Genomic DNA, 16,233 nt, shown 5'->3' with positions numbered 1-16,233 from the left:
AGAGAATTTGGCGCATATGTATTTTAGCGCATATGCCAGTAGGAATACATTGGCGCAAATAAAATTTAGCGCTTGCACTTGTCATTGAAATATATAAATGTGATATTTTGTTTTTTTTATCCCCACCCGTATTTGACTTTTTGGTTAGTCAAGCACGGAAACACAATTATAGTACTCCGGGCCCCATTAAGTAACCATTCGTCAACTTAACTGTGGTGTTGCAATCACATGGACGTGGCACAATGTTAAAATTTATTATAATTTTTATTTTAAATAAAAGAAGTGGAGTATTTATGCATTTTTTTCATATCAAAACAATACATGTATCGAAAGAAAGTTACTTGGATAAACGGTAACGTTATTATGATCAGGTATTGTCTGCAAGCTCAATTGCCATGCTTGATTGCATTGTTTACCTCGAGGCAATAGATGATCGACACATCAAGAAGCCAACCTTTGAAGGTGCTATATAATGATAAGAATCGTGCTATATAATGATAAGAATCGGCTGGGTAAAAACTACCAGGGTAACAATTATAGTTTAATAAATTATAATTTGGCAGAACTTTCTCGATCGAATCTACCATGTACAGTGCTAGTGTGTATATGAAATCCATTGTCCCTTCTACATTTAATCGCGCGTTTTGGTTTACATGTACTCATAAAGCTTTGAACACACACACACAAAATAATATTGAAATCTGTAAGCGCACAATAAATTTTAGCATTCAGAGACTCTTGCGCCAAAGGCACTAAAATTAGTAGTGCGCCAAATATTCTCGTTTTACAGTTATTCATATTTCTATAATACATACGGATTATCGATTTTCCCTGCCATATTGATGTTGTAATAGACGAGATCTGTGAAATACAGCTTGTGGATTTTGGCATTAATACAACCTCTCCATTTTATGTACAGAACGGAAGCAAGATAAACAGTGGAAGCTTTTATCTAAAAAAAAAAAAAAAAAAACATGTACAGTGTACTTGATTCAAACCAACACTTTTTATTAACTTGAGATTTTCACTTGTACATGTCAATGTGAAACAGTAAACTCTCAATACAGACTCAACCTGGTCAAGTGTAGTTTTATATTTTTTTTTGATTTCTTGTTTATAGGGCATTGAGATCTTTTAATTAAAGTTACACTAGTTATGCAGTAGAACTTACAAATGCCTCAGCAATAATGAGAATGATGGCCATGATGGTTTTCTCCCTGAATCCTCTCATATCTCGATCACCAAAAACCTTGTAATACTTGGATGGGATGTTACCGATGTAGAAAATGACCACTTGTTCTAAAACAAAACAGATACATGTATACAACATGTACAGTTGTACACCCTAGTTTTTTAATATAGGAGGAAGCTGTATCCCTCTTAAATTTGCTTTCTACCATGTAAAACTTTTTTGAAATTTATATGGTTCTAGTTTTTGGCTGACTTAAATAAAGTGCCCCCCCGCAGCATGATACGCCCGTCAAATATATTGTCTAATTTGACATGCAATTTCTGCTATCAAAATTTTTCTTGACCAGTGCTTGATAATTATGCCCATCGGACAAACTGAATTCCTCTTAAAAAAACATTGACATTTGTTACATCATCATCATCATCATCTTCCTTTACACCCTATGGTGTGTAGGGCAGCAACAAACTTCCTCCACCCTTGCTTGTCCTGGGCTAGTCTTGTCAACGAACCCCAGGTCTGGTGCATTGCCTTCATCTCGCCTTCTACTGTCCTTCGCCATGATGTTCTAGGCCTCCCCCTCTTTCTTTTGCCCTCTGGTGTCCAATGCAGTGCTGTTCTAGTTGTTGACTGGGGGTCTTTTCTGAGAATATGTCCAATCCACCTGCATCGGCGCTTGGTTATGATGGTACCCATGTCCTCTTGTTTGCATCTGCTCAGCAGGTCTTCGTTTGTTATCTTATCGGGCCAGAAAATCCTGAGTATTCGGCGGAGGCAGGTGGTATGGAAGGATCGTAGTTTGCCAAGATCTGTCTCCGTTATTCTCCAGCACTCCGATCCATAAAGGAGAGTTGACACAACACAGCTCTGGTAAAGCTTCAGCTTGGTGCTGGTGCTGTACTGTGCAGACCTCCAGATGTTATTCATTTCCCTAAATACTCTCCTGGCCTTGCCCAGTCTGCTGTGTATGTCCTCCTTTGTGCCGCCCTCTGGTGTAATGATACTACCCAGGTAAATAAAGTTATCTGTCTGGCGTAGTTCCTTCCCATTGATCTTAACAGGGGCAGGCAATTCCACATTAAGTGTCATTGTCTCTGTCTTCTTTGTACTGATACGTAGTCCCACTTGCTGTCCATAGGTTTGCAACAGGTTGATCTTCTCTTGGATATGCTGGTGTGTATGAGACATTAGAGCAAGGTCATCCGCAAAGTCCAAATCCTCCAGTGTTGAAAACAGGCCCCAGCGGATCCCCCTTGGAGAGTCTTCTGTTGTCTCAATCGATGACCAGGTTGAAAAACACTGAAGACATTACGCATCCTTGTCTGACTCCTGTTTTTAAACATCGAAGAAGGAAGGTGTCATTGTGTCCTACTGAGCATTTGAAGTTGTTATAAAAGCTCTTTATCAGGTGGACCATTTTAAATGGAATACCATAATGGCGTAGGATGCTCCAAAGGCTATATCGGTGTATGCTGTCAAATGCCTTCTCAAAGTCCACAAAGTTTACATACAGTTGTCTCTGCCACTCTGTGCACTGCTCTATGATGTTGCAGAGTGCAAAGATTGGTCAGTACATCCTCTATGTTTCCTAAATCCTGCTTGCTCTTTCCTCAATACAGCATCAACGGCGTCTGACATTCTTTTGATGATTATTTTGGCCAGGATCTTACTTGGCACAGACAATAGAGTGATTCCCCTCCAGTTGTTACAATCACTCAGGACTCCTTTCTTAGGGGTCTTGACAATCACCCCTTTACACCAATCATCAGGTACTTTCTCTCCATCCCACACAGCTGTGAACAGTGGTTGGAGGATGGTGGCTGCTATTCCAGGGTCTGCTTTAAATAGCTCTGCATCGAGATTGTCACGTCCTGGTGACTTCCCGTTCTTAAGAGTCTTGACTGCATTCATTATCTCCTCCTTAGTTGGTGGGTCAGTGTCGATGTCCAGATCCTCTGTGGCTTCTGGTACGACAACAGCTTCATCAGCTAATGGTCGATTAAGAACTTCGCGGAAGTGTTCAACCCATCTCTCTTCTTGATCTTTTTCTGATGTCAGCAGTGTTCCATGTTTGTCTTTGATAGGTCCTCCTGTGTTTCCTATAAATTTGCCACACACTCGTTTTGTGATTTTATATACTCTCCCTTGCTCTCCCCGTACTGGTGCTTTCTCTGCCTCAGCTGCAAGTTGGTCCATGGCTTCTCTCTTGACACGTCGTGCAAGCTTCTTAACTCTCTTGTTGACCTCACCATACATCTCCTCTTGCCTCTCACGCAGTCATGGGGACTTGGTCTGCAGCATCTTTTTCTTAATTTCCTTTCTCTCCTCTATAGCAATTAGAGTCTCCTGCTGAATCCAGTCTTTGTTGGTGTTTCTTTTGCGAAAGCCTAGTTTCTTTTTGCTGCTTTCAGTGTATAGTTGGGTCACTTGCTTCCAGGTGTTGTCCACATTGGCCTCCTCACCTTCATCATATGCATCTTGTAAGATCTGGAATCTGTTTCTTAATTCGCTGATGAAGGCAACTTTCACGGTGTTCTCCCTCAGTCTCTGTATGTCAAAACGTGTTTGAGTATTAGCCCTTACTTCAGCTTTTTTCAGTTTGATCTTAATGAGTACTGTCACTAGGTGATGGTCGCTGCCTATGTCTGCACTCCGCTTGACCCTAACATCTAATAGAGAGCGTCTCCACATGCCATTGATCATCAAATGGTCAATCTGGTTCTTGTCTCTTCCATTTGGTGAGTTCCAGGTCAGCTTGTGGATATCAGGGTGTGTAAAGAGGGTTCCTCCTATCACTAGGTTGTTCATAGCACAGAACTCCACCAGTCTTTCGCCATTATCATTCCTATTCCCAACCCCCTGATCTCCCATGACTCTTTCATAGTCGGTGTTGCCCTTTCCGACCTTAGCATTGAGGTAACCCATGATGATAAGTAGGTCGTGCCTTGGGGTTTTCTCTGTCTCCGCCTGCAGCTGACTATAGAAGTTATCCTTATCTTCATTGCTACATTTGTTACAGATTGCTGTTAAAATATATTATAATGATGAAAAAAATAAGTTTTTACTTAATTTAACATTTTTTAATAAGGATTAGTTTTAATTATATTATACAATATTAATTTAGTTTTTATCATACACTGTATTTTAAAGCATCAATTTGTTTTAATTACATTACACCAATTGAAAGATCTTTTTCTGAACTAGCCATCAAGAACTCTTAATTAACAAAAGCAACTATGAGACCATTTCTTTTTGCCCAACTCCCAAGAGATTAAAGATAAAGATAACAGCTGCATTATCAGAGATCTGCTCTAGATCTACCAGTTAGCTCCTGACAATAAACTCATTAATTTCTCTCTAATTTGACATGCGAATTCCTGCTATCGAAATTCTTCTTGACCAGTGCTTGATAATTATGCCCCTGGGACAAACTGAATTCCTCTCAAAACATTAACATTTGATACAGATTGCTGTAAAGTATATGATGAAAAAATAAGTTTTTACTTGATTTAACATTTTTAAATAAGGATACAACTATATTTTTACATTTTTTAGGATTATGAAATTTAAAATTTTAAAGACTTATTTTTTTTAAAAAATTCACTTAAATTTAAGGTCACAGTGACCTTGAAATAAGCCGCGACACACCTTCTTCCTAAGATGTATAATTTTGCCAAGTTTGAAAGCTCTAGGTCTAATAGTTTTCTAGTTATGAGCCGGACAGGATTTTTCCATATTTGGCCATAGCATCTTTATTAAAGGTCAGAGCAACCTACTTTTTGTGCGCGACTCACCCGTCTACCCAAGAAGTATCAACTGTCAAAGTTTGATAATCCTAGGTCTAATAGTATTCAAGTTATGAGCCGGACACGAATGGACAGCTAGACAGACGGACATGAAGCCTATAACATAATACGTCCCGTCTTAAGGCGGGCGTATAAAAATGACTGAGTATCCCTAGGAATTACTACATACCTAACAGTCCCAGAATAAGCAGTAGGAAACAGATGAGAACCTGAACACTTCTCCACGAGGGGAACATGTACCCGGTCAGCTTCAGGAACCGCTTAAAGAACAGCACTCCAAACACATGGCTACAAATATAGCATAATATATATTTTATATTAGTCAAGATTACAGTCAAACCTCATTATCTTGAACACCAATATCTGGAATACCATAGATATGTTCAAGTGATTTGGGTCCCAGCTTTTATACTGTGGACCTTCAGATATCCAGACGCCAGATATCTGGATGCTTTGGTATCGATCAGACAATTTTTGTCGGAACGGAATTTTTTAATGTTATTTTGTCTTGTGTAACTGGTAATTCAGGTATCTTAATGCTTAACATATCCGGAAAATTGACTAGAAAACAAAGAGTAAATGAGGCTCCACTGTATCTGATTCGGTTCAATGTTCCTTCGCCCTAAAAAATGTTCGCCCGATATCCCTTTCGCCCGCTTTTCGTTCGCCCAGAGTCCGCTCGCCCTAAAACTTGTTCGCACAGGGTCCGTTCGCCTTCATTTAATGTAGAATAAAATCTAAGGAATTTCTTTCCAAATTTTTGGTACAATCGAGATTCTTCAAAGCAGGGTTCGAAATTAACTTTTTTTAGCACTAGTCCCCACGGACTAGTGACTTCTAGCTTCCACTAGTCCGCAACCTATTCCACTAGTCCACCCTATAGTATGTAAAAAGAATAATACAAATTCTTAAAATTTTATCAATTAATTCAATGAAATATGTGTCCACACATCAGTTGGAAGCATGTGGTGAAAGAAAGAGGGTTTTCACCTTTCAGAAATCTCCACATGGTCACGTCTAAAGTTGTCTATTGATCACAATCTAGAAAACGCTTTATCGTTGTTGCGTTTCTCATTTATTTTCAAACATCTACGAGACTCGGAAATAAAATTAATAAAATGTGAACCAATTCAAGACTTATATCTGGATTTGCACTAGTCCGTACGGACTAGTACCTTACAAAATCTGCTAGTCCGACACAATTTTTACTAGTCTCGGACTTACGGACATGAGTTAATTTCGAACCCTGCAAAGGTAAAACCTTCAATATCTGTTGTTCAGTTCTATAATGGACCTATTAACGTCTCAGTCCTAATTGTTTTCAAAACATGTAACATTAGCGCAATTAGTAAAAATAACACGGATGTACCCCTTATTAAAATTGATATTGATTAATAATCCAATTAACTATAGTGCAAACACTAAATCAATCAAAAAACATTGGAATCAAATCAAAAATTAATTAAGACTATAAATAAACATTGTTCCTCGTATCAGAATTTGAGAAAAATATACCAAGTTCGTAAAGGAAATAAATAGAAAAAAATGATATATGTAATTTTTAATTCATAATGAGTTTATATATATGTAAACAAGTGCAATGTTTCTCCGTTTTTTACTTTAAAAGAAAATTCTCTCCTTCTCCAACGATGCTGCACCTGTCAATCATGTCCTTTACTTTCCATTTCGATTATCCGGGCAACCAATCAATAAGTGCAAACCAATCAAAACGATGATCTTTTTTAAACTAGATGAAAAGTCGGATTTAACTACGGAGGCACATTTGTGTTAATTTTCAACTAGGAAATCAGAAGAAAAATAAGTTTTGCCTTTATTTCTTTTTATTTTGAACACAATGGCTTTGTTCTTCATAGAAATAGTAAATGCAGTTGGAGTATGACATAATTATTGTTTTAAAACGATGTACTTGGAACAAAAACAAGAATAATGGCAAAAGTCATTTTGTACATCTTTTATTGAATATTATTTTTCGAATTTATTAAATTCACCAGTAATATGCATATTAAACCCCAAAAGATCGCATGGAATCTGCAACTTCATCCTAAAAGAAAAATAACAACAAATATTACGTACAACTCTGGATAAAATTAACTTTAAAGCAGGAAGTGCCCACCATACCGGTAAGGCATGAGAAGCTTGTGTTTAACAGGATTTTATGGAGATAAACATTGACGAAGATCCAAAAAGAGATTGAAAGTTAACTCATCATGAGTTAAATCACTGTTTAAAATTGGATTTTTATCCAACAAGACACAATAAAGATTTTTTTTTTATCGTTTGATCAAGAAGTTCGGCTGTTACAGATAACTATGGGTATTGTTTTTACGAAGTTACGGAGAAATTACACATAGAAATTCGACCGATTTATGTTAATTGTACGAGGAATATGTTCACTAAAATCGCCCAATGCCTGAATAAATGCGCTTTTATTTTATTTTAATAAAAATTGCAATAGAATAAAAAAAGTCCCCCATTTGGTTAGTAAAATTCGTTACCGATATGGTAGATTATCTACCAAACGGGGGATAAAGTACCATTTGGTAGGCTGTGCCCAACCTGATTATGTTCTACCTGACTTCAGAAAATAAGTTAGGTGCTTATTTGCACTGCTGTGCATTGCAGGAGCACATTCAGTGGGTGACATGAAAGTCACAGGTTAAGAACACCTCACCTTTTGTGCTTTGCCCGAGATTGTACCCCAGTATCCATGTTCTCTGCTTTCTTTTCCCCGCACTGCTATTTCTTGTCTTCTGTCACGCCGGAACCCGGTTTCTCATGTCACAATCCACATGCTACCGGACTTTGACTTTACGTAACCTTCAATATTTCCGGTTAGTATAAAAACAGCAAAAGACGTACAGAATTCTACATAATCTTGATTTGTTGTTATTTTCGATAATTATAAGTTTTCTACGGGTAAAACGTTTTGATCTGAAGCAAAATTTACTATATTTTTCATTCTTTATCCTGTATTTTACTTCATAAAGAAACAAGTAAAGAAACTTTATGAGAAACTGAGAAGAATTTTCATTAATTAAAAAAAATAATTAGGTCCTAGCTGACAATAATTTGCTTAATAACAAACAATGCAAAAATAACCTAGAAAATAAAAAAAAAAACAAAAACATTAAAAGAAAGGTGAAATCGTCTACGTTTGTGTTCTGAAATTAGTCCTACCTTTGATGATGTACTTTCGGAACATCTTCCGGCTTGGAAGTCAAATCGAGGTCAAGTCTGAGAAATAGGGATCTATTTTCAGATATGCTCAGAGAAAGGAACAGTACAATGTATGTGAATGACCGCTAATGTTTTATTCTTTGTTGGAAAACATTATATGATATACTTCTGATGGCCTAGTTTTGTTAAAAATGAAAGGGTTCCGAATCTAGTAAACAAGTCTTTGTGATTGCGTGATCGACTGACGAATGTAAATTAACAGTATTTCGTAAATAATCAGATACTGTTTATAGGTTGGTTTGTAAATTAGGAAAGTGTTTAGGAGTTTCAATATTTACCCACTTAACAGACTAGGGTCTGTTGATTTTAACTTTCGTTTTGGAAGTTGGTTATTTCCAGGATATATTGTGGAAATTATAAAATATTTGAGTTATTTTTAGACCCAGCAACTGCATCAGTTGCCGTGGTCTAGTGCGTAGTGGTTTTGTTTGACCATGGCGGACGTGGACCCGGAGACCCTACTGGAATGGCTCCAGATGGGGCAGGGGGAGGAGAGGGACATGCAGCTGATTGCCCTGGAACAGCTCTGTATGCTGCTGCTGATGTCAGACAACGTGGACCGAGTCTTTGAAAGGTAATTACATGTACTATATAAACGGAATTGTGGTATTTTCTTGCGATGGTTTTCACTGTTGAAATTGCTAAAATTAAATATCACTAGCAATTTAATCAGCATTCGAGGTAACCGTTTACTTTATTAATTCTTTACACCATAAAATTATTAAATTACTTTTCAATAAAATTAGATATTGAAATTCATGATAAATTAAATCAAGATTTGTGTCTTGCTAAAAAATTCCCCTGATATGGTTTTCGTCATGGTTTTCTGTCAAAGATGTAAAACACAAGTTTCACAACAGGGTATTCCTCATCACTTTCACAAGTATCTATACAGTAAATTGAATGCTGTCCAATTCATGATGGTCCACAACATGCACCTGTTTTGCCATTGTCGCAAACCACTGTCAAAATGTATGATCCTATTACATTCTTGCCATGGTAGAGAATGAACTATAATGCGATCTTTCAATACCAAATCACATTGTGCTAATCATTCTGATTCAATTGTTGATTTCAATTGTGATGGAAACAGATATTGTCATTGGCTTAGTTAACATGATGGCATAGAGGTATAAATATTCAAGATTATGACAGTTTAGCACTTTATGTGATCAAGCACCCATGGGTAAGAGAGAGCTATAATGCAGAGTCCAAACTGTGGCTGAAGACAGGGTTGTTTTGTGTACAGGGTACCGCTACTTGAATGTATATATTTTTTACGTCAGGGTACCTAACTCAAATTCAGACAACCCCAATTCAAAGCAGTATTTTATGAATATCAATTATTTTCCAACTTTTAATAACATGTTTAAAAATTTGACATAGTTTGCCTTTAGAAAAGTCTCCAGAATGAACTATGTTTTGTAAAAGTAGACCCGCATGATTGAAAAATTAATAAAATACTAGCTTTTTTCCTCAAACCATGAAAATTTGACCCCATGAAAATATGTGATTTTACAGTACTTGCTAAATGTGGGGAGGTCTGAAATTGAATAAAGTACCTTGTAGTAAATATAATTAGGGGTGCCCTGTATAAAACAAAAACCAAAAAAGTTCTTGTGTGAATATATCTTACACACATTTCAGCAGCCTTGTTGAATGTCATTGAACTTTCAAAGTCTCATTGTGTTTTTTTTAATTCTGTTAGGGGTTTCTTTCTCTGATAATCCAAATTTTTTGCATGAAATTGTTTTTTTATGCAATTGTATGTCAATGGGTGAATTGTGATGAATATTTAAGGAAGTGTAAAAGTTAATCAAGCTAGCTACCAAAGAATATTTTTTGTTACATTTGCAACAGGAAGAATGTTAATAATTCTACTTCTGTGTTGAAAATTATTTCTTAGAACAGTATCCTTTTTAAAAATATGTTTTTTCCCTATTATCAGATAAAATTAGTTTAAAAATAAAATTATTTCTAGATTGTTTTTAAATATATTCTTTTTCACTGCCAAAATAAACTTTATTGGTTTTTTCACTGCCAAATTTATTGACATTTTAACATTAAAATGAGAATCCCAAGAATCCAAGATGTTTGCCAGCTTTGTCTATCATTTACACTTTATTTTGATTAAAAAAAAACTTTTTAACTTCCAGCTGTCCCCCGAGAACTTTTCTTCCCGCCCTGTGTCGAATTTTTCTGGATGAATGTGCCCCAGACAATGTACTAGAAGTCACGGCTCGGGCCATCACCTATTACCTGGATGTCTCGGCAGAATGCACCCGTCGCATTGTCTGTGTAGAGGGCGCCATCAAATCTCTGTGCAATAGGCTGGTTGTAGTTGACATGGCATCTAAAAATAGCCGAGATCTTGCAGAGCAGTGTATTAAGGTTTGTTTACTATGATGTGGGTGGGTGCAGTGCTGAAAGTGTGCCAAATTATGTAAACACTGGGAAGTCAAGAAAGACAGCAACAGATGATTATCTGAGAAAATTTATTCTAGTGAAAAATATCATTTTACTTTAAATTTTTCATTTAAAAATAGATTTTATTGTTATTTATAGTTTATTTTTTGGTACATGAAAAATTTTATAAAAAATTATCATGAGATTGAATATGTAGTAAACGATGTGGAAAAAAAAGTTTGAGGAATTTTAACCAAAGTGCTGTATTTCTCTCTATTTATTTGACAAATTACATGTATAAAAAAGAGTAATATTTCTAAATAGAAAAAAGAAATGTAAAGAAAAGGTACATGTGTATTCTGATAAGAATAAAATTCTTTTCTGATTTGTTTCAGATAGAATATTAAGTTATTGTTTTAATTTTTTTCCATTATACCATATACAGATAGAAATACGAGATATTTTTCTCGTTTAAGGTGCTAGAGAGGATTTGTACCCGTGAGTCCAGTGCTGTTTTTGATGCCGGGGGCCTGAACTGTGTCCTGACATTTATAACGGAGTATGGATCCCAGGTACACAAGGACACCCTACACTCCGCGATGGCGGTGGTGTCCCGACTCTGCGGTAAGATGGAGCCACAGGACGCCTCCCTGGAAACTTGTGTGGGGTCCCTGTCTACACTGCTTGAACACGAGGATCAGTATGTAAGTCAAGTCAAGAGTTGTTTATTAAAATATACATGTTACTAAAATTCAAGAGTCTGTGCATTGGTATATAAGGAAAAGATGAGGGTGAGCTTATAAGACCAAGTTTAACTTCCTCTTGATGATCACAGCTGTAGCTGAGGACAAGGATTTGTATAGCAGTGAACAGTGAAATAAAAAGAAAAACTTTCAGATGCTGCAGTTTATTTCTTATTTAAGCATAAAATGCACTTGAAGAGAACTTAAAGAAAAAAAAACATGTCACATAGAAAATTTTGCTCTTTTAAATGCTTTGCACAATCTTCTCACATTTATGTATATTAAGTTTGATCTACCCCTGGATTCTTTATGAGTTTCAGTGGTAATTGTCCACTAAAACAAAGATTGTTAAAGCTTTTGTATGAAGATCTTTAGATCATGGTTGCTGATTTTATAAAGCATCTTACATGAAGATCTTCTTTGTTGATGGTCACTGATTTTATAAAGCTTCTTAATCTATAACAGGTGGCTGATGGGGCCCTGAGATGTTTTGCGTCCCTAGCAGACCGCTTCACTCGGAGAGGGGTGGATCCGGCTCCTCTGGCTCAGCACGGCCTGATAGACGAACTACTCCAGAGATTACAACAGGCTGGAGAGACTGGGCCTAATCAGTCCACGGCCAGTACCCCCGGGAACCTCAGTCTACAGGAGGCAAAATCTAGTCCTAGTATCTCCACGGTGATTAGCCTCCTGTCCACGCTCTGTCGCGGGTCACCAACCATCACACATGATCTACTGAGGTCAGATCTGCCAGACGCCATTGAAAGTGGACTCAGAGGAGACGAAAGGTAAGATTGTTGGTTCTCTAGTGAGATGGTAGAGTTAGAAAGTACTTAAAACATACTTTTTTTCCCCACAGGAATCATAATTATGCTATCACAATTTCTGTTCAATCCACAGAAAAAAAGTGACAAATATTTCTAAGATGGCCTCTATATGTAATTATACCATAAATGTGCATGTATTTTAAAAACACTGGAACTCCATAAATTTCAGTGGAAAATTTATGACTGTTTACATAGCATAAATTAATACCACAAGGACATGAAGGAGAAAGTATTTCTGGCGTACATTATTTCTTTTAACATTTGAATGCTCTTATTTATAAAATCAAAATTTTATCTTGTGAAATCTTGCAGGTGCTCTCTAGACACAATGAGACTGGTAGATCTGTTACTGGTTCTACTGTTTGAGGGACGTAAAGCTCTGCCTAAAGCTGGAATCTCCAGTATCAGTAGTCGACTGTCCGGCCTACGTCGCAGCGATTCCGCCGGCGACAGATCTCACCGTCAACTGATTGACTGTATCCGCAGCAAGGACACTGACGCTCTGATAGATGCAATAGACAATGGTAAACAAGTTAACTAACATAATAAGTCTTGCATTTAAACCTAACAATGGCATGTAGATTTGTATTACCTGGTATCCCCATTTTCAAGTGTTTTATCATGAATTTGAGGCAACACATTTTAAATATTTAAAAAAAAAATGCAGATAAAATGGATTAATGAGAGAATGAGATTTAAAATTGCATCTTTTTGTAAGTAAATGAGTGTTTATATTCTACCTTTGTCAACTGATGTGTGAGCTTGTGTTTGTTTTACTTTTGTTGGGGTGACAGGATTTGAGGTTAACTTTATGGATGACGTGGGGCAGACCCTCTTAAACTGGGCCTCGGCTTTTGGAACACAGGAAATGGTATGTGGCTCATAACATTTTCTTCAAACATTTCATGTTTCCGGAAGCTTGTGATTGAGATGGGAATGATTTTGAATGTTTGCTGAAGACAGTCTTTGTTTTATTTTAAACAGGTGGAATTTCTGTGTGAGCGAGGTGCTGACGTAAATCGCGGATTGAGATCCTCCTCTCTACACTATGCTGCCTGCTTTGGTAGACCGCAAATTGTTAAGGTGGGTATATCAACATAGTATTCCTCATACTCTAATGAAAAATTCATGTTGGAAATTAGCTATAGTAAAATCACTAATATTTAGGGTTTTCATATTGTTTATGCCCCCCACAAAATGTCAAAATTTCATACTACAGTTATGTATCATGTCTCTTCTTCAACCAAAAATTCAGATCCCCTCTTACTAATGTTTTTACTCAAACCATGAAAATTTTACCCCTTGAAAGTCAGTGATTCTATAGTATTTACATTTGATGCAAAAGCTCAAGATACTGGTTGATGTGATCTTTGCTTTTGTAATAGACTCTATTAAGATATGGTGCTAATCCTGATCTCCGGGATGAGGATGGGAAAACCCCCCTGGACAAGGCTCGGGAGAGAGGGGACGAAGGTCATAGAGAGGTCATCTCCATCCTACAGTCTCCAGGTAATTCACCATGTCATAATTATTTAGTCATTGAAAATAAAATAAAATGAAAATATTGTAAAATCTTTAAGTTAATACATGTAGGTGAATTTCATTGAATGTATGGTCTGTGAGGAAGAGTACATTTTCTTTTCAATTGAAAACATATTTTAAACAATTAGTGGTGGTCAAAATGTATGGCTTATGTTGATATTTCACAATAATTCCTCTCTTTAAATTGTGTGAAAATATAACTGAAATGTTTGTAATATTTTGATGACATGAAAAAATCTAAACCCTGATGTTGTTTATACAGGTGAGTGGATGGTTCAGGTCAATCGAGATCAGACTCAGCCAGCGAGTCAGGAGAAGAAGGAGGAAGTGGAGACGGTAGAGGAGGAGTCGAGCGAGCCCAAGGGGGACCCCGAGATAGCCCCCATCTACGTCAAACAGCTACTGCCGGTCTTCACACACGTGTTCACTAGTACCATGCTGCCCTCTGTCAGGTGAGGGTCCTCAAAACATCAGCCAGAAATCCTTCATGTTAATACAGCATCTAATCTTTTGTCCATAAAAAAATCAGTGATAGTATAAACCCGATACAAGTCTCTGACATTGGATTTTCTTTGTTGACAGGAAATCTAGTCTCTCTCTGTTAAAAAAGATGATTCACTATACTGGTGCCCCTCTCCTATGTGAGATGTGTAGTCCAGAGCTGGGACCTGTCAACTTTGCTGGTTCCCTCACTGAAGTTCTCACAAATGTCCTGGATCATGAGGTATTTTTTGCTTGAATCATGAGGTATTTAAGAGTGGATGTATTTATCTATTAAATATTTATCTCTTTAATATAAGAGGTAATTGTACAAATGTATATCCACTCTGCAAATTTTAAAATTCCAAGTAAAGAATCTGATTTATTATACCCCCGCTCCGAAGGAGAGGGGGGTATACTGTTTTACCCTTGTGTGTCTGTCCGTCTGTCTGTCTGTCCGTCCGTCTGTCTGTCTGTCTGTGTTTCCGTCCGAAACAAATTTTTGTCGCAGTTTACTCAGCAACTACTTATCGTAGATGCTTGAAATTTTAACACAATCTTCTCTGAGGCATGCCATATGGTGGGATACATTGCTTCAATCCGATATCAACTTCCTGTTTGTCTGTGCGTCTGTCCGTTTCATACATCACAAATTTTCGTCGCAGTTTTCTCAGCAACTACTCATCATTGATGCTTGAAATTTTAACACAATTTTTTCTGAGACATGCAATATAGTGGGATACATTTTGGCACAAATCTGATGTCGACTTCCTGTTTGTCTGTGCGTCTGTCCGTTTCATACATAACAAATTTTTGTCGCAGTTTACTCAGCAACTACTCATTGTAGATGCTTGAAATTTTAACACAATCTTCTCTGAGGCATGCCATATGGTGGGATACATTTTCCTTCAAATCCGATGTCAACTTCCTGTTTGTCTGTGCATCAGTCTGTTTCATACATAACAAATTTTTGTGGCAGTTTTATCTGCAACTACTCATTGTAGATGCTTGAAATTTTAACACAATCTTCTCTGAGGCATGCCATATGTTGGGATACATTTTTTTTCAAATCGGATATCAACTTCCTGTTTTCTGAACAAAAACAAATTTTCGTCGCAGTTTTCTCATTAGCTATTCATAACGCATGCTTCATATTTTATTACTTTCTTTGTTTAGGTATGCCATATGGTGGGATTAATTTTGATATGAATCTGATGTCACCTTCATATTTTTCTGTGCATCTGCCTGTAACTGAACTTGATTAACATGATAGTGCTTATTTACATCAGAGCTGGGGTATTACTAGTGAGCATTGGCTCACAGATTTCTTGTTGATGTTACTTAAAGTTATTCCGCTTTGTTTATAGGAGGATGATGAAGGCCACCAGGTGGTGCTGTTCATTGTACAGGATCTGATGAAGAAAGCTCAGGACATCTTTCTGGAGCACTTTGCACGACTTGGGATGTTTGGTCGAGTCCAGGAAATGGCAGGGCCTCAGGAAAGCGAGGCCACAGCCATCAAAGAGGAAAAGGTCAGGAAAATATTATTAGTAAACACCTGAAAGTCAGAAAAGTTAAAGCTAGGTAACAACTGGTAATTCAAGATCTCTATATACTGTGCAGATTATAGTATCTTAGCTAGCATCTAGGTGATGTATATCTAGCTGTCTTCAACAGATTGCTAGGCTAGTCACCAGTTGTTAGGTTTTGGATGCAAAAATATATTTCATTCACAGATAGTTTTCTGAAAAAAATTTAAATGAAATCAAGCAGCACTGTAAAATTGAATATTTAATTTAAGGTAAGTCCCTACTCGTAGAATTAATTGGATAATGGTGCAATTTTTGTCCTCATTTACATTAATAGATACTTTATCTACTTCAAAAGCACAAATAGTAGATAGATAATCAATATTTTTACTGAGATAGGGTGTGAAACACTCGTGTACCCTCTTGTAGAAAAAACAAAATCATCACTGTTAT

General features: G+C 36.9%; 2 protein-coding genes across 4 annotated transcripts in view; one reads left to right on the top strand and one right to left on the bottom strand.

Moving 5' to 3' along the window:
* Positions 1–8,269, bottom strand: part of LOC134234347 (lysosomal cobalamin transporter ABCD4-like) — a 27,202-nt gene extending 18,933 nt beyond the window's left edge. For 2 of the 3 annotated variants that reach the window (XM_062716395.1, XM_062716396.1), the window contains exons 1-4: positions 7,688–7,864; positions 5,165–5,283; positions 1,172–1,299; positions 816–952 (exon numbers count right to left, since the gene is read on the bottom strand). In XM_062716395.1, the coding sequence (XP_062572379.1) occupies positions 816–952; positions 1,172–1,299; positions 5,165–5,283; positions 7,688–7,725 (422 nt within the window). In that variant the 5' untranslated portion in view covers positions 7,726–7,864. Of the gene's footprint in view, positions 1–815; positions 953–1,171; positions 1,300–5,164; positions 5,284–7,687; positions 7,865–8,193 lie in introns of those variants that run through there. The other variant, XM_062716394.1, reaches the window with a different exon arrangement.
* The window catches only part of LOC134234346 (E3 ubiquitin-protein ligase HECTD1-like), a 26,090-nt gene continuing 18,105 nt past the window's right edge, over positions 8,249–16,233 (top strand). Inside the window, exons 1-11 of the mRNA XM_062716393.1 lie at positions 8,249–8,827; positions 10,410–10,644; positions 11,136–11,363; positions 11,868–12,190; positions 12,542–12,753; positions 13,024–13,100; positions 13,214–13,312; positions 13,615–13,738; positions 14,034–14,223; positions 14,354–14,495; positions 15,619–15,783. Of these exons, the coding sequence (XP_062572377.1) occupies positions 8,688–8,827; positions 10,410–10,644; positions 11,136–11,363; positions 11,868–12,190; positions 12,542–12,753; positions 13,024–13,100; positions 13,214–13,312; positions 13,615–13,738; positions 14,034–14,223; positions 14,354–14,495; positions 15,619–15,783 (1,935 nt within the window). The 5' untranslated portion in view covers positions 8,249–8,687. The remainder of the gene's footprint in view (positions 8,828–10,409; positions 10,645–11,135; positions 11,364–11,867; positions 12,191–12,541; positions 12,754–13,023; positions 13,101–13,213; positions 13,313–13,614; positions 13,739–14,033; positions 14,224–14,353; positions 14,496–15,618; positions 15,784–16,233) is intronic.

The sequence above is a fragment of the Saccostrea cucullata genome, unplaced genomic scaffold, assembly GCF_032062105.1.
Source record: "Saccostrea cucullata isolate Sc308-1 unplaced genomic scaffold, CSIRO_AGI_Scuc_v1 ctg575, whole genome shotgun sequence".
In the NCBI taxonomy this organism is placed as follows: domain Eukaryota; kingdom Metazoa; phylum Mollusca; class Bivalvia; order Ostreida; family Ostreidae; genus Saccostrea; species Saccostrea cuccullata.
This window is presented reverse-complemented; position numbering and strand designations above follow the sequence as displayed.